Source organism: Narcine bancroftii, chromosome 5 (assembly GCF_036971445.1).
Source record: "Narcine bancroftii isolate sNarBan1 chromosome 5, sNarBan1.hap1, whole genome shotgun sequence".
NCBI classification, from domain to species: Eukaryota; Metazoa; Chordata; class Chondrichthyes; order Torpediniformes; family Narcinidae; genus Narcine; species Narcine bancroftii.
The window spans coordinates 12573816-12592616 of record NC_091473.1 but is presented as its reverse complement, the minus strand read 5'-3'; the positions used below and the strand labels follow the sequence as shown (position 1 = coordinate 12592616).

Here is an 18801-nt window from a genome sequence, read left to right as displayed (position 1 = left end):
GAAAAACTGGTGCAACAAAAAATGTCACCAGTTCTGCACCATCTGCTCAACATTTGGAAGATGATTCACGTAGAAAGGAAAAAAACAAATTACCAACTCCCAAAATTATTATTGACGTAAAATCAACTAATTCCTTTCACAATAGATAACCTTTCCTTTAGAGAATGGGAGAGAAAAGGGATAAAAAAAAGAAAATTGTTTTTTGGGAAATAATTTATTATCTTTTGAACAAATGAAGTACAAATATGGTATAACTCACGGTACAATGTTTGCATACCACCAACTGAAAACCTACTTAAAGGACAAATTGGGAAGCAGGCTGAGGTTACCAGAAGGAAGCAGCTTTGAATATGTGATTACAGACACAATGATAATTAAAAGATTTATAACAAACATGTATATCAAGGTGCAAGAGAAAGAGTACGATGAAATAAGCTGTAAAACCCAAACAAAAGTGGGAACAAGATCTAAACATAAAGATAAAGAATGAAAAATGGGAAAAGCTACGCTCCGGAACTATGAGAAATTCAATAAACACGAGGTTACGCATGATACAATATAATTGGTTACACAGGCTATGTATCACACCCCAAAAGTTAAATAAATGGGACCCAACAGTATCAGATAGATGTTTTTGGTGTAAGAAGGAAGCGGGAACCACAGAACATGCAGTTTGGGCATGTGAGAAAGTGGAAAAGTTTTAGAAAGATTTAAATCAGGTATTAAATAAAATCACAAAAAGCAACATACCAAAAAATCCAGAGATCTTTCTTCGAAGTAATATAAGAAGTAAAGAACTAGGCCTCAAATTGGATGAAGCACAAAAAAGATTTTATTATGATAGCCTTAGCTGTAGTAAAAAAATGTATAATGGCAAACTGGAAATCAGAAGAGAGCCTGAGTACAGCAATGGTACATAGAAATGAATACATGTATTCCATTGGAAAAAATAACATATAATTTAAAAAAAATAGTCACAATATTCGAACAAATTTGGGAACCGTACATGGAACACAACAGAGAGGGCCTACTGCAAACCTCCACCCCCTAAAATGATAGAATGAGAAGACGAAATGAACTAACCCAGTGTGTAAAAGTAGATGACACAATTTTCTCGTTTATTTTCATTGTGTGATGACATTGTTTAATGGGTTTATTGTATTGTATATGTTGAACGTTTAGTGCGTAGGGACGGGGGTGGGAAGGAGGGAGGGAAGGGAGGAGGGGAAAAAGGTGAGAAAATGACACTTCAATAGGGAAATGTTTGTGTGTATTTTGGTTAATATGGTTCATAGTGTGAAAAATAAAAAAAAAAGTTTAAAACTCTGTAAACATGTTCACTTCAACAGAGGATGATGCATGTAAACCAATTTAGGTTCAGAAGGCATGTTGGTAATTTGATGATTCTAACAAAGCTTGCTTTGCTGCTTGTACAAACAATACCAAGCATTATGGTTATTCCTCCTGACTGGGTGTTAAACGAAGAATGTTCTCCAGACTAACAAACCACTGGGGGCAAGTAGAACTGGAGCTTTCTGAAATATTACCCCCTTCCCCAAAAATATCCTCCAACCTAATTACTCAGAGTGTCAATCCTATGTTCCCAAATCACTTAGGACACTGTATAGTTCCACATTTCATTCTTGTTTGTGAAAAATAACCAGCATGATGAAAGTCGATATAACCTTGAGAAATAATGGGGAGAGATGGAGAGCCATTCAGGGATCTTATTTGTCAGTTGCTATTAAATGTATGTACTCCCATGAATAGAATATTTTTCTTTGAACACAACATGGCATCTCTTTGATGAGATACAGAGGACAAATGATGCTCTTTAAGCCGGGGGAGGGGTGTTGGTGGTTAATTCATCTTAAAATGATGATCTCCCCTGCCAAAGATGAGTTTAACCAATTCACCAATATACACAGGAACCTGCCATACCTCAATCACAGCCAGGTAGCAGTCTTTTGTGTCTGTACACAGATCGAAAATATTTCTTTTCACATCAAGTGTTGCTTTAAAAAGGAATAAAAGACAAATGTCAAATATTACTTTCCTACAAATGAAAGCCCATCTGGGTGCCCAAAATGGAGATGTGTTCTGATTCCCACCCACACCTTGATAAATGAAAAGGAAAATAAAAATTACCCTCCAATTAATTAGGCAAAGCCATTGGCTCTTAAATAAACAAGCAATAAACTTTAGATCAAAGATAAACATATTCAATACCAACAAAGTGCCAGAATTTTACCAATGGAGCACATGGCTTAGTGCAACAGCACCATTACCTTCCATGAGAATCTGGACTAAGTAAAATGTTTTCATAAATTTCAATCCCTCATTTGGAAGAAATATTGTGGACTATGTAAGACTTATAATTGCAGACAAAGACTCTCAATTTTTCTTTGCGCTCAACACTGATTCATTGACTATCTACCTGGAGCACAGTAGCTGACTCAGCATGTCCTAGACTCTGAAGACCTGCCTTAGGGTTCACAAGTCTCCCAGACCAGATGGAATGCACCCTCTGGTTCTGAAAAACCATAAGAAACAGGAATAGAAATAGGCTATTCAGCCATTCGAGTCTGCCCCGCCATTAAATCATTAGCTGATCTATTTTCCCACTCAGACCCACTGCCCAACCTTCTCCCCAAACTTTTGATACATGGGTAATCAAGAACCTACAAATCTCCATCTTAAATACACCCAATGGTGTCACAACTGCCTGTGGCAACAAATTCCATAGATTTACCATTTTCTGAAGAAGTTCCTATGCATTTCTGTTCAGGTGCTTTCAATATTGAAGTTGTGCCCTCTTGTTCAAGACTCTCCCACCTTAACCCCATCCTTGATAATCGACTCTAACATCTTCCCAACCACTGAAATCAGGCTAACCAGCCTTTAATTTTCTTTCTTCTGTTTCCCTCCCTTCTTGAATAGTAGGAAGATATTTTTCCAGTCCTCTGGGTCTATGCCAGAACCTACCGATTCCTGAAAGATCATTGCCACAATCTCTACCACTACCTCACTCAGGACCCGAGGAGCAATCCATCTGGTTTGGGAGACATCCACCCTTACATCATTCAACTTTCTGAGCAACTTACCCCCACCATTTTATTCAGACACCTGCCTGTTCTTTGCTCATACAACATTGAAGGGCTCAGGCCTGAAATATTGGTTATATGTCTTTATCTTAAAGAACTCCACATGATTTGCTGAATTTCTCCAACACTTTTTGTGTAAACATAATGTAAGTTTGAAGCTGCCATTCAACATTTAGTTGAGCTAATTGCTTTGCATTTCCTTCCCCAGAACCACTATCTCTCTATATAGCCCTTTGATTTTTTTCACTGGATACAATTCATTCCATCATCAAAGCCCAATGACACGAGCGCTCTCTCTCCCACTTCCATTCTCTTGCTTCCTCCTTCTCAGTCAGATCTATTCTGACCAAGTCACCTTCCAAGTAAAAGCTTTTTTTACAAGTGCCACTGGGCAGAGGCGCCTCATTTTTCAAACATTCTGCCTTTTAACCCTCTTTTTTCACATGCAAATCCTGTAGGGTGTCTACAGTTAGTCAATTCTGCAGGCAAGGAATTAACACATGATGATGAGACATTATCAATGACCTCAGGTGCAATATATCACCTCGGCCCACCTTGCTAATGCTGCTCTGCCATCTTGGAGGTATACATCAATAGGAAATCAAGCATCAAGTTGCAATGGGGCTATGAGGGCTACGGACATGAAATACCAAAAGTGAATTTCAAGATTACCACACACACAGTTATTCGCAAGACTAAATGGTCACCGAAGGCAGCAAGCAACCTAAACAAACACATCCAGCATGTGCAGGTAATCAGCAACTGAAAATAAAGCAGCCAACAAGCTGAAGGTGCAAAGTAATGCTCTCACCAATTGGCTTGTAATCAGTGGCATCAAACGTCCTGAAAGAGGATCCAAAGGGACTTTTCATCCTCACTTCTAACAGATCATCTTCATCATCTGCCTGCAACATAGCTGGACAAAAAAATGAAAAGTGGTGAGTTTGCATTCACAGAGCTTCACACCACTTGTCAACTTCAATGTACAAATAGATGCAAACAAATAGTTTGTACACAAAAACTCAAAATAGCACACATGCAATTGACTGATAAAGTGCTACAAACTCAAATAATCTATATTGCTAAACCTACTCAAATCAATAATTTTGAAGTCCTTCACCTAGTGAAGATGTTCTCCGTTTCGCACAAGGCCATGAACCTATCTTTACGCAATCAGCTTTAAATGAGGTGCCCAATTAGTCATACTCCCCTCCTGTTTCCCCAAAACATTGCAATTTGCTTCATTAAGTATTTTCTGTTACAATTGAATATTTACTTAGACCCTAAACCATTTTAGAAAATATCATCTGTACTTATTTGAAGGGCTTGCCAGCTTGCTCAAAACCCAGCACTTTACCAAATATCTTGCCTTCATTCATACACAAAATAATTCCATTAAAAAGATGCACCCCTATCAACTACAACAGGAATAACTATGATCTTTTAATCCAAGCTTTAAATTTAAAAAAACCCACAAAATTTAGATGCACAGCAAGGTAATAGGCCCTTCCAGTCCATGAGCCCATGCCACCCAAATACTCCAACTGAACTTCAAACTCTGTACATTTTTGGAGGATGGGAGGAAACCAGAGCACCCAGACGAAACCCACGTAGACACAGAAGTGTACAAACACCTTAAAGGGGGCACCATATTCTAAACTGAGTCACTGCCTTTGTTCTGGTTGTGCAATGGACTAGGGGTGATGAATTAAATCTGAGAAGTTCATGTTTGATCTTCTTTCTTTTCTTTGGCTTGGCTTCGCGGACGAAGATTTATGGAGGGGGTAAAAGTCCACATCAGCTGCAGGCTCGTTTGTGGCTGACAAGTCCGATGCGGGACAGGCAGACATGGTTGCAGCGGCTGCAGGGGAAAATTGGTTGGTTGGGGTTGGGTGTTGGGTTTTTCCTCCTTTGCCTTTTGTCAGTGAGGTGGACTCTGCGGTCTTCTTCAAACTGTGAGGCACCAAGATGCATGGTTTGAGGCGATATCAGCCCACTGGCGGTGGTCAATGTGGCAGGCACCAAGAGATTTCTTTAGGCAGTCCTTGTACCTTTTCTTTGGTGCACCTTTGTCACGGTGGCCAGTGGAGAGCTCGCCATATAACACGATCTTGGGAAGGCAATGGTCCTCCATTCTGGAGACGTGACCCATCCAGAATATTTTCAAAATGCTATCATAGAGCAATAAAACTTGCAATTCTATCTCAATGAACATGGCCGATAAACCTTCAATTGAAGGCAGTTGGCTCAATGAATCTTTTCCTGAGCAGTGCTCTCCATTATTTCTGTACTTCAGTAATTCTTGGCACAATCTGCACATCAAACAAATGAAGCCACAACCAAATTCATCTAAATTAGACTGCAAACTACCATTGCAGCCAAAAGTAGCCACCCTTCAGTTCTAAATTTGACCCAGCTACTAAAAATTAGTTTGAAAATTCATCTGAATGGTAGTACATACAAAGCATCTAGCATTTCACCAGAATTGTGCCGGAGCATTTTTTTTTTTTTTTTTTTTCTTTGGCTTGGCTTCGCGGACGAAGATTTATGGAGGGGGTAAAAAAGTCCACGTCAGCTGCAGGCTCGTTTGTGGCTGACCAGTCCGATGCGGGACAGGCAGACACGATTGCAGCGGTTGCAAGGGAAAATTGGTTGGTTGGGGTTGGGTGTTGGGTTTTTCCTCCTTTGCCTTTTGTCAGTGAGGTGGGCTCTGCGGTCTTCTTCAAAGGAGGCTGCTGCCCGCCAAACTGTGAGGCGCCAAGATGCACGGTTTGAGGCGTTATCAGCCCACTGGCGGTGGTCAATGTGGCAGGCACCAAGAGATTTCTTTAGGCAGTCCTTGTACCTTTTCTTTGGTGCACCTCTGTCACGGTGGCCAGTGGAGAGCTCGCCATATAATACGATCTTGGGAAGGCGATGGTCCTCCATTCTGGAGACGTGACCCATCCAGCGCAGCTGGATCTTCAGCAGCGTGGACTCGATGCTGTCGACCTCTGCCATCTCGAGTACCTCGACGTTAGGGGTGTGAGCGCTCCAATGGATGTTGAGGATGGAGCGGAGACAACGCTGGTGGAAGCGTTCTAGGAGCCGTAGGTGGTGCCGGTAGAGGACCCATGATTCGGAGCCGAACAGGAGTGTGGGTATGACAACGGCTCTGTATACGCTTATCTTTGTGAGGTTTTTCAGTTGGTTGTTTTTCCAGACTCTTTTGTGTAGTCTTCCAAAGGCGCTATTTGCCTTGGCAATAAACCACCAATAAACTCATCAGAAGCTCAAGTATTGAGTAAGAATTGAATTCTCAACCTTCTCAGAGATTCAAGCTGCACCACTGGCTCATAAATGTGTCTAAATATTCGGCGGGTTCAGCCTGCTTATGGTGAGAAGAGGAATCATAGGTATTGCATTGATAACTGAGAACCAGAACAAACAACCAGAAGACCTGCAATAAAGCTGATCCATCTGGACACAAAGTTCACTTGATTAAGGATTTGGAGAGCAATTGATCTCATAAATTCAAAGAAAATTGTGACTTGTGGTATTGTTTGATACACCAGCAGTGCAATTGAAATATAACTGGTCATTTTGTTCTTGAGCATCTATCGACTGTGGGAATTTGAATAAAATACTGGCATCGCAATCACAAGCTAATTGGAATAGAGAGGAAGGATGGCGGAAGGGGGGTGAAAAAGGGGACTGGGGCCAGTGACAGAGGAAAGGAATAGAGGGAGTGCAATATAACTGGTTTACTAAATCATTCACTCACTAGTTCTCTGATGCTTCAGAGCTAAAGCCTTCAGCCAGCAAGAGGATGGACAAATCAGAGGGAAATATAATGTGAAGGATTGTTTACTTTTTTAAAAACACAAAATGTATCAACTTTGTCCAAAAACTACACAGAACTACATATTCTAAATTCTTCATTCCAAAGCCACGCACAGGAAAAAAATCACACCACTGACATGGCACTATAGTTTAATTTCTTCCCTTCCAAAATAAAGCTGATTAATTTTACAAATAATCCCCCTAACTTGAATAATGCTTCAAAGCAAACATTTGCCCCAGGACAAAAGTGCCTACCTCCATAGATGACTGTGCCTGTGTTGTTGAAGACAATGCGACATTGATCTAATGCAGGCACCATATGAAGGAGATGGAACGTCCGGAGGTCCCACTGAAAGATAACTCATTAAGGAATTTAACTCTGTCATCAACAAATACGGTAAGGCCTCAACCATGAATTACATTTTGATACTTTGCTAGTTACTGATAATCGAGGAAAAGTTAATGATAATACAACAGTAATTAAGATGGAATGGACCGGAAGTAAAGATCTGGACCCACTACAATTCGGCCCTCGTCACAATAACTCTACAGCAGATGTAATATCACTGGCTCTCCACTCACTACTGTATCATCTCGAAAACAGCAATTCATACATACAGCTGCTCTTCAGATTACAGCTCGGCCCTCAATACCATTATTCCCTCAGTGCTGGTCAAGAAGCTACAAACTCTAGGCCTCTCTAACCCCCTCTGCAACTGGATCCTTGACTTTCTCATTGGAAGACCAGTCAGTATGAATTGGAAACAACATCTCCTCCACACTGATCATCAATACAGGCACACCCCAAGGATGTGTGCTTAGCCCACTGCTCTTCTTGTTATACACCAACAATTGTATGGCCTGGCACAATTCCAATACCATCTACAAGTTTGCCTATGACACCAGTCGTCGGCAGAATCACAAACGGCAATGAGGAAGTGTACAGGAGGGAGATAGATCAGCTCGTTGAGTGGTGTAATGACAACAACTTTGCGCTCAAAGTCAGCAAAACCAAAGAGATGATTGTGGATTTCAGGAGGAAGTCAGGGGAACACGACCGTCCTCATCGAAGGCTCAGTAGAGGAGAGGGTAAAGAACTTCAAATTCTTGGGTGTCAGCATCTCCGAGGATCTGTCCTGGAGCCTCCATGTTGATGCAATCACAAAGGAGGCTTGCCAGAGGCTATACTTTGTGAGGTGTTTGAGGAGATTCGGTATGCCACCGAAGACTCTTGTAAATTTTGACAGGTGTGCCATGGAGAGCATTCTGGCTGGTTGCATCACTGCCTGGTATGGAGGCACCAACACTGAGGTCAACAATAAACTTGAGGGCTGTTAATTCAGTTTATGACACCACAGGCACCAGACTTCACTCCATCAAGGACATCTACATGAGGCACTGTCTTAAAAAAGCAGCCTCTATCCTCAAAGACCCCCACCATTTCAGATTGGTTCTCTATTGAGATTAAAGTTAAAAGGATATCAAGGGGAAAATAAGATGGAAGGGGGCCAAGACACGACAGGATATTGGACAGAAAATGGAAGACTTGGAGAGATATATAGAAATAAACACCATTGGGGGGTGGGGGAGAAAAAGTAAGAAAAATAGGTAAAGAGATGAAACAGTGGAACCAGATGCAGGTGAAGGTTATGTAAAATGAGAAAAATCAACATGCATGCTCATCCAGGAGGAATATGATGTACTGTTCCTTATGTTTATGTTTGGCCTCATCCTAGCAATGGATGAGGCAGAAGACCAGACAAGAGTGGGAATGGTTGGGGGAGGTTGATATTCTTGGCTACTGGGAGTTCCGACTCACAAGTGTTTGCATTCCACATACGCTTGCCAGTTATTGCTATGAGAGCTGACAGCCATTTTTCTTCCGCAGTGGAAGATGGTTCTGCCTTCCAATTAGCCACCTGTCAAACCAGCAAAAGATCTACTGCAACACAAGGTACTTACACAGTAACCTTCAATCACTATTACCCTCACCCCACTCCCAACTACCAGATAGAACCAAATTGCTGGAATGGTGGGAGCCTTTCTCAACAGGGCCCTCACAAGCTTGTTCTAACTAAGTCCAGACCAAAATTACAGAATGCTGGGCACCATTGTTTTGACAACCAGGCAGCTTGGGATGGCCTGGGGGTGCAGGATCTCACCATCCAAAGGTAGCTGTGGATTGAAAGAACCCTTAGTTCACAGTGCCTTGCTGGTTAGCTGAGAATCATTTTCCCTCAAGCTTAGACCCATACACATGCCAGAAAAAAACAGCACAGTCTCAATGATGTATATCCAATGTACATTTAGCTTGTTGCTTAATGAAATACAATGTCAGAAACTGTACTATCTTGCACTTAGGTAGAAAAAAATACAGGCAGATTATTTTCTAATGGGGACAAAATTGAAAATTCTTGGACGCAAAGGGACCTGGGAGTCCTCTTGCAAGATAGCTGAAAGGTAAACTTGCATATTGGTGATGAAGAAGGCAAATGCAACGGTGGCATTCATTTCAAGAGGAAAAGAATACAAGAGAAGGGATATGATGTTGAGGCTTTACAAGGCTCTGGTGAGTATTGTGAGCAGTTTTAGGCTCCTCATTTAAGCAAGATGTGCTGATTTGGAGAGGGTTCAGAGGAGGTTCTCAATGATGATTCCAGGAATAAAAGGGTCATCATATGAAGAATGTTTGACAGCTCTTGGCCTTTACTTGTTGGAATCTAGGAAAATCTCATTGAATAATAAAAGCTGTGGACAGAATAAACGAGTAAAGGTTGTTTCCCATGGAAGAATCATAACACAAGAAATAGAAGCAGGAGTAGGCCATCCAGCCTATCTAACCTGCTCTGCCATTCAAAATGATCATGGCTGATCTGATGATTATGCTCATCTCCACCTACCTGCCTTTTCCCCCTATCCATCAATTCCATGACTATGTAAAAATCTATTACCTTGTCTTAAATATATTTACTGAGGTAACCTCCACTGCCTCAATGGGTAGTGAATTCCACAGATTCACCACCCTCTGGTAAAAGCAGTTCCTCCTCATCTCTGTCCTAAATCTACTCCTCTGAATCTTGAGGCTACGTCCCCAAGTTCTGGTCTCCCCTACTAATCTAAACAACTTACCTACCTCTATCTTTATCTATGCCTTTCATAATTGTATATGTCTCTATAAGATCCCCTCTTATTCTTCAAATTTCAGTGATTAGAGCCCCAGATAACTCAATCTCTCCTCAGAGGCTAACCTCTTCATCCCTTTAATCAATCTGGTTAACCTCCTCTGCACCAAATCCAAGATCAGTATATCCCTTCACAATTAAGGAGTCCAGAACTGCACACAATACTCCAGGTATGGCCTTACCAGTACCCTATACAGTTGCAGTAGAACCTCCCTGCTCTTAAAGTAAATCCTTTAACAAAGACCAACATTCCATTTGTCTTCTTGATAGCTTGCTGCACCTGCAAACCAACCTTTTGTAATTCATGCACAAGGGCTCCCAAGACGTTCTGCATGGCAGTTGCAATTGTTTCCATTTACATAAAATTCTGATCTTCCATTTTTCCTTTCCAAGTGGACAACCTCACATTTATCAACATTGTACTCCATCTGCCTGACCCTTGCCCACTCACTTAACTGATCTATATCTCTGTAGACTAGTGGTGACCACCTTTTAATTTTTACTTTAGACATACAGCACAGTAACAGGCCATTTCAGTGGACGAGTCCGTGCTGGCCAATTAACCTATACCTCTGGTACGTACTTGTGGGCCAAAATGGTCTGTTACTGTGCTGCATGTCTAAATTAAAAATTAAAAGGTTGGCCATCCCTGCTGTAGACTCTCAGATTCCTCTCCACAATTTGCTTTTACATTCAATTTAGTGCCATCAGCAAATTTAGATACACTACACTTTGTCCCCTCTTCCAGATTGTTTATATATCTTATGAACAGTTGTGGGTCCAGCAGCAACCCTTGCGGCACCCTGCTCTTCTCCTATTTCCAACCAGAAAAACACCTCTGCACCCCAATTCTCTGCCCTCTATTGGTTAACCAATCCTCTATCCATGGTAATATATCACCCCCAACTCCATGCATCCTCATCTTAAGTCTTTTATGTCGCATCTTAATCAAATGCTTTCTAGAAATCCAGGTAAAATATGTCCACCTGCTCCCCTCCATCTACCATGCTCATTATATCCTCAAAGAATGCCAGAAAAACTTTCAAACAGAACATGCCTTTGCTGAATCCATGCTACACCTACCTGATGGATCCATTTCGCTCCAGATGCCTTGCTAGTTCTTCTTTAATGATAGCTTCAAGCATTTTCCCAACTACAGATGTTAAATTAACTGGCCTAATAGTCCCCTGCCTTTTGGATACATCCTTTTTTGAATAGTGGCGTAACATTTCCCATCTTCCAATCTGCTGGGACCTTTCCAGAGCATTTTGGTAAATTATCACCAGATAATCAACTATAACATCTTCCATTTCTCTCAGTATCCTGGGATGCATTCCATAAGGACCAGGGAATTTAATCTATCTTTGGACCCTTAAGTTTTCTAAGTACAACCTCATTAGTGACAGCTATTACATCTAGGCCCTCACCTCCCATCACATCGGTCTTTGAGATGTTCAACATGTCCTCCGTGATTCCGACAAAATAGTTATTCAAAACCTCAGTTATTTCCACATTACCCAATATCAATCCCCCTTCTCATCCTCCAAGGAACCAACCTTCACTTTAGCCACCTTTTTGCGGTTTATATAATTACGAAAATTTTTACTGTCCGTTTTATCTTTTGTACCAATATGTTCTAATAGTCAACTTTTGCTTTCTTTATTGCACACTTCATGGCTCTTTGTTGTTTCTAAAAATTTTCCATTTCTTCTAGTTTCCCACTGCTCTTGGCGACTTTATACACACGAGCTTTTAGTTTGATGCCCTCCTTGATTTCCTTAGTTATCTGAGGCTAGCTGTCCCCTCCCTTAGTGTCCTTGCTTTTAAGTAGAATATCATAAAAAATCTCTTTGAAAGTCTTCCATTGTTCCTCATACCAACCCTCCATATAGCCTGTGTTCCCAGTCTACCATAGCCAACCTCTCCCTCATCTCTTTGTTTAGTCACAACATACTTGTTTTAGACCAACCTATTCTATCCTCCATTTGTATGAGAAATTCACTCATACCGTGATGACTCTTTCCAAGAGGATTGCTAATTTTACCTGTCTCATTGGACAGGACCACATCCGAGATAGCATATTCCCTTGTAGGTTCAGTAATTTGCTTTTGAAGAAAGCCATCACACATGTGTTCTATGAAGTACTCAAGGGTGCCACGACCAACCTGATTTACCTGATCTATGTGCATGTTAAAGTCCCCGACGCTAACTGCTGCTCCATCCTTACATGCCTCTGATATTTCTTGGTTAATTGTCTGTGCCACTGTAATGTTATTATTTGGTGACCTATAGACAACTTCCATTACTATTCCTAATCTCTACCCAAATGGACACAACATTTTGCTCATTAGATCATTGGGGGAGATTAAAAAAAATCAGACTCTGGATGTTATACTGGTGCTGGAAGAGATTGCATTGCATGTTTGAATTTAAACAAGTCTGTGAAAATCAAAATTAAAATATTCAAAAAAAGACAACTGAGCAAACTCTAAAATACAAGTGAGCACTTTCATTGCACGTTTGTGTATTCAAAAAATTCTGAGTTGCAAGTCTATAATCAAAACCTGTTGGAAATTTTACTCTAGTTTAAAATCCTCACTCACAGAAGGGAATATATTTCTGACTACAGTTCATAGTGCATTCCCCCATGTTACTGAAAGATACAATCTCTGTATTAATGATGACTTCGAGCCCATTTGGATGGAACACTCCACTAATGTTCATGTTGAATTTATCAAACTTGTGAATTGCCTGTGTGGAACGCACGTCCCACAGCACTCCATCATTTAACACCAAGTCATCGGTGGGATTGAAGGTTGCACAGTTCCTCTTGTAGTTGTTGGCTAGGTCTGGATTGTAGAGAGTGAGAATATTCTGACCAGTCTGGATATCATAGATCTACCGATGGAAAAAAAAATCAAGTTTGACAAATGGTTGTAGGTATGTAGTGTGCTTCCAGAAAACAGCAAATTAAACATCCAGTTACTCGAATGAATCATTCTTCAACTTTTTGCATCAGATTAAATCTCTCTCCACCCAATTGTAATAGTATTGATTTCAAATGGTGCCTTGGAGTTTCAAGTTAAATTTAATGTGGCGTGAATTTAGTTTTGTAGATCCATGTGCACTAGGAATCAAATCAAGATGGAGCCCTGAAGAAATGTGCACATTTAAACAATGCCAATTATTTTGTGCCTGAATACAAAATGTCTTGAAGAGTTTTATGAACATGCAAGTGCTCGAAACAGACAACAAACTAAAAGGATGCTGTTTCAACGAGGCAACCAAAGGTTGGTCAAAGAGTTTAGTTTCAACTGGAGTCTTTAGGTAAAGGGAAGGGTCTGCTATTCAGAATGTAGTCCCAGATGGCACAGATAGTAATGGGAGGGTGAAAGGGGTTTGCAGGTGGTGAGTAGTGGAGGGGATGATTGAACATGAACAAGAAATATGGGTTATGGATGAGAAAGGGAAAAAATTAGATTGTTATGGAGTGGGTTTCCATAGATCAGCACAACATTATGGTGTTACTTTCTATGTTCTACGAACAGAGTTTCAATGCAGGATTATCAGCCTGGAGTAAGAGAGAGAGGGGAACAAAAATTTCAAGAAGATTTAAGTTTTTATCACTTAGAAATTTGGAGACAATGAGAATTAAGTCAGGGCAGCAAGATCAATGAACAGGATGCAACAGGACACAAGGAATGGTCTTTGCATGAGCCAAATTGTAGAGAAGTTGGAGAGTACTATGACCATCCAAAAGGTTCCAGTAGTTGAGATTAAAAACACAAAAAGAGGGTTTCATCACCAAGAGGACCAAGGCAGAAATACAGAATTATTCAGTGATAAATAAAATACAGTAACAGGGGGAAATTTTGATTTGGGCTATGATGGTAGCTGGACAGAGAGCAAATGATGAGTGTCATGCTGGATTTATTTCGCTTTCAAGACCTGGATTAGATAATACAGCAGGCACTTTTGTAATACGGTATGTTATGTCAGACTAGATGTTAATATAATTTATTGCACGCCTGAGACTTGCTGCCTAGAATCTGTGGGGTAGCTAAGTGAGTGGGGGCATCATCTGGGTTATCAAGTGGGCGCCCTCCTTCCTCAGTGTTTCGCTGATAGACCCATGTCACCTCCGGAGGGTTCAGCAGTGAATCCCAGCATCCTGGGCTTGCCCCCTAGGTGCCCTTCACTCATTTGGGAGCCCAGGTGGAATCCTTTCTCTTCATCCAGAGCCAATGACTTCCCTGTTCAGCAGCTCTGGAGAGATCTTTGACTGTTTGTCGGTGTATCTTTCCTCGCACTCCCAACTCTTGGAGTAGCCTAAGGGTTCGAATGCCATTTAATTTTTCTGTTAATTGTTATAGCTACTGTAACAATTGGCCCTGGCCAATATACTCACATGAGCCACCTCTTCCTTTGTCCCAATGACTCTGTCCTGAGAGAGCTTACTGAACTCCACATAGTGATCATCCGTGAAAGAGTGTCTGAAATGTGGAGAACAGCAGGATTAAATCACTTTTAGCAGCACAGCTCCAACCAAAACACCCATCCACCTGACCCCACTGCAGGGTTGATCAGACCCTGCACGGAACTCTCACCAAGATTATTCAACTTGCCACAGCACAAAAATAGTTTTTCAGTCCAGCAACACTCTTGCACATGCTGACTTTTACCCACACAATCACAATCAGCAAAGCAAGGGACTTGATTTAAACAACATACAGGCCATCAGCGAGGTGCGGTAAATGTTGGTTTCCCTCGTCTTTGAAACAAAAGTCAAGAATAGAGCTTATAAACAGAGTCAGTAGATACTTTTATTTGTCCTTTCTAAAACTGGAAATCTTCAAGTGCACACTGTTCCAAGACATGATGTTCATACATACATTATCCCTGGACACATCTTTTATATTGACCCACGTCAAAATATTGACAGCTTCTCAAAGTCTCAAAATGGACTTCAATGGGGAAGAGACATAGAACCAAAAAGCTCACTCCTCGTGGCTTTCCAGTGATGCAACTCAAAGTTGATTGTTGTGGGTACGGGGTATAAAACAAGCCACATTTAAGTAGCAGGAGATAGTTTGGCACTGCACCAAAAATAATCCAACCGACATTTCAAAAATCAAGGCTCAGATTATTCACTATACGTCAATGTCCTATAATAATGCTCTGTAATCATCCTCGTTTAACCAGTGAGAACAATTTTAAATACCGATGAAAACATTTGCTCTGCACCTGTGCCTTCATACTAAACTCTGCCTATTAACAGTTGTAAATCCTTACTCGAGAAGATTTTCATGCAGGGCAAGGACACTGGACAATACGGGGCAATTAAGTTGCATTTTGTTGCTAATGCCTATTATTACTTACTTCATATCAAAAACAGACTTCATTCCCCAGAGAGCCGAGAGGGGCTGGCCCCAACTTGCTGAAGTCAACAGTAAGGACCCATCCTAAAAAATGCACATAAGGATTAAAGAGTTACCATGGTAGCATGAGGTAACAAGATCATAAAAAAGAGGCAAAATACTGTGAATGTCATCACTGGAAAATAAACTCCGACCAGGTAGCATCTGTAAGGAAAGAAGCAATTAATGGTTCATGTCCGTTTTTTACATTTCTATAGAAGGGCATTTAGCCCATCTAGTCTGAAAAGAAAATCATTAAAAAAAAGCTGGATCCAGAGGCAGTAGAAGCAGGAACATCACTCATTGCCTGAAATTGTTGAATTTGGTCCAGAATTTGGGGGAACTTAGCAAGTCAGGCAGTACCCATAGAAGGCAATGGATAGTCAACATTTCACCTAAAATTATCTCCAAATTTGGTGCAGAATTGGGGAATGAAGTATAAAGGAAGACAACCATTGTAGTGTCTACTGGACTGAAAAGCGATCCCTAAATCTGGGGTTGTTTTTCCCCAATGTGGAGTAGATATTATTTCACAGTAAATGTAAATTGCACTTTCAAATGGAAAGGTTGCGGGGGGCGGTTGAATTATTGGAATGGGCAGGTTAATGGATAGGGGAAGGAAGGTGGGGAAGATTGGGTGGAAGGGTTTGACATAGGGAACACATCTCTCTGGGCAAGAGCTGAACTGCACTGCAGGAAATGGAAATAAATTGTGAGCCATGAATGAAGGGAATCCACTTCAGATGTAAAAGACAGACACAATGGAACCACAGATATGAAGATCACATCATCCAAGCATTCACTGAGACAGAAACTGGGAGGGAAAAAATATAATTGAGTCCTTGTAGGAAGCAGGTTGAAAGGAAGAGTAATGATGGCAGTCATGGAATCAATGGTCAATGGAGTGATGGTGACTCTTCAAAAATCAACAAATATTACTTTATTATTAAATTATGTTTGCAGACTACGTTTGGCAAAAATCTCTCAAAAATATTACATTTATTGTTTCTCATAATTGACCTTAAGAACATTATATTACTGAGAATTGTATAGATAAATGGATTATTAAGAATTTAGATGTTTTTGATCTTGACGAACTCTGGATTTTATGAATAGGTTATGAGACTTTAAAATAGGTTAGGCCTTATTTGATTGAAATTTTTTATGTATATGAGTTCATTTTGAAATGGAAAGTGGTGTTTTTTTTAAACAATTCTTTTTCCATTTATTTTTTTCCTCATTGGTAGTCAGCTCAAGGAGCTTCGAGATCTTTAACTGAAGTATTTTGTTCTTTTTTTCATTTTGAGCAGATCCCAACTACAGTTGGCGATCATCAGATTTGTAAGGGGTGTGGAAGGGTTAATAGGAAGGTAATTTAGCTTGGCAAGGTTATCTTTATTTCAAGCATTTTTGGCTTTCTTTTATGGCGTGGACCCAAAGTGGTGGCCCCTGGAGATAGATGGTAACAGACGGGATAGATGCTCTAATGATGGCTCTGATTAATATAGTCTCGTGGAATGTTGAAGGTTTGAATTGGACAATTCAGAGACACAGAGTTATGGCCCATCTCAAAACACAAAGGCAGATATTTTTTTCAAGAAACTTAAGAAATCTGACAAGGGCAGGTTAATATTTAGAAGAAAAGGACAATATTTTCATTCAAGTTCTGATGCTAAAATAAGAAGAGTTTCAATATTAATAAATCAAAATATCCCATTTGTTCTTCATAACAGTATTTTAGATAAACAAGGATGTTTTATTATTTTAACAGGCAAATTATTTAAAAACTAGTAGTTTTGGCTAATGTTTATCCCCAAAATATAGATAATCCAGCTTTTAAATTTTTTTTTTACCAGATTTAAATCAATATTCATTAATTTTAGGAGAGAACTTTAACTGTTGTTTAGATACAACTTTAGACTGTTCCTCTTCCTTTCAAAATCTGCTGGTATAATACATTCCTTTTTATCCAATTTTGGTATTACACATGTGTGGCACTTTTGAAACCCTACTTATAGAGAATATTCCTTTTTATCTAATGTCCATCGTTCCTATACGAGGATTGATTACTTTTTAACTGATAATCAATTAATTTCCCTGACTAAATCATGTATCAAGGAACAGTAATTTCCAATCATGCCCCAGACACTTTGTTTTTGAATTTATATGATAATTTCCTCATTAAAAAACATTGGAGATTTAATAACACTCTTCTTGCTGACTGAGAATTTTTAGATTTTATTGAGCAACAAATTCTGTTCTTTTTTGCCACTAACTCTTCTCCAATGGTGTCCAACTTGATGGTTTGAAATACAATGAAAACATATTTAAGAGGGAAAATTATTTCGTACATGCCCAATATCAAGAAAAAGACTAATAAGGAAAGGCTAGATTTAATAATCAGATTAAGCAAACTGATTTACAATTTGCTCAAAATAAAAATCCCGCATTATACAAGAGTAGAACTTAAAACTAAATTTCATCTTCTTTCTACCCCATCTTACACCCAATCTAAATCTGATATTAACTGGTCCATTTAATGAAGAGAAGCTACCTTTATCACTTGTATCTCTCTCATTCTTAAAAAAATGCCAACAGTATGTACTTCTTATAGATCTACATCATTACTTAACATTGATATGAAGATTCTATGAAAGGTTTTAGCACCTGGATTGGAATTTTTTTTTTACCACTTATTATAGATTCTGACCAAACTGGTTTTATTAAAATTGTTATTCTTATTATAAGATACAGCAATTATTGAACATTCTATATCTACCTTCCATTCCTTCGATAGAATGTGCTCTTTCATTAGATGCTGAAAAAGGGTTTTTTTTAAAAATCGGGTGGAATGGGAGTATCTATTTGCTGCATTAGGTAAATTTAATTTTAGTCCAGATCTTATTAAATGGATTAAATTATTGTATTCATCCCCAAGGCGTCAGTCCACTCTAATTTACAGCAATCGGATATGTTTAATCTCAAGAAGGGAATGTGGAAGGGTTGTCCATTAAGTCCTTTGCTTTTTGATATAGTACTGGAACTATTTAGAGAATGTAAAGGCATAATTAGAAGGAATTGAACATAAAGTATCACTTTATGCATATGATTTACTTTTTATTTCAAATCCTGAAATTTCTATTCTAAATATTAATTTTATTTGAAAAATTCAGTCAGTTCTCGGGTTACAAATTGAATTTACATAAGAATGAACTCTTACCCTCAAAAGGTGTTTTTGCAAGTTATTCTAATTTTCCGTTTAAAATAGTGGAAATA

General features: G+C 39.6%; 1 protein-coding gene across 6 annotated transcripts in view; it reads right to left on the bottom strand.

Annotated features, from left to right (window-relative positions):
* LOC138763133 (DDB1- and CUL4-associated factor 1-like) overlaps positions 1-18801 on the bottom strand; it is a 144634-nt gene that overhangs the window by 24597 nt on the left and 101236 nt on the right. For all 6 annotated transcript variants that reach the window (XM_069936798.1, XM_069936795.1, XM_069936799.1 and 3 more), the window contains 6 exons: positions 15488-15570; positions 14517-14601; positions 12773-13006; positions 7182-7275; positions 3916-4020; positions 1942-2015 (listed from right to left, as the gene is read on the bottom strand). In XM_069936798.1, coding sequence (XP_069792899.1) covers positions 1942-2015; positions 3916-4020; positions 7182-7275; positions 12773-13006; positions 14517-14601; positions 15488-15570 — 675 coding nt within the window. The remainder of the gene's footprint in view (positions 1-1941; positions 2016-3915; positions 4021-7181; positions 7276-12772; positions 13007-14516; positions 14602-15487; positions 15571-18801) is intronic.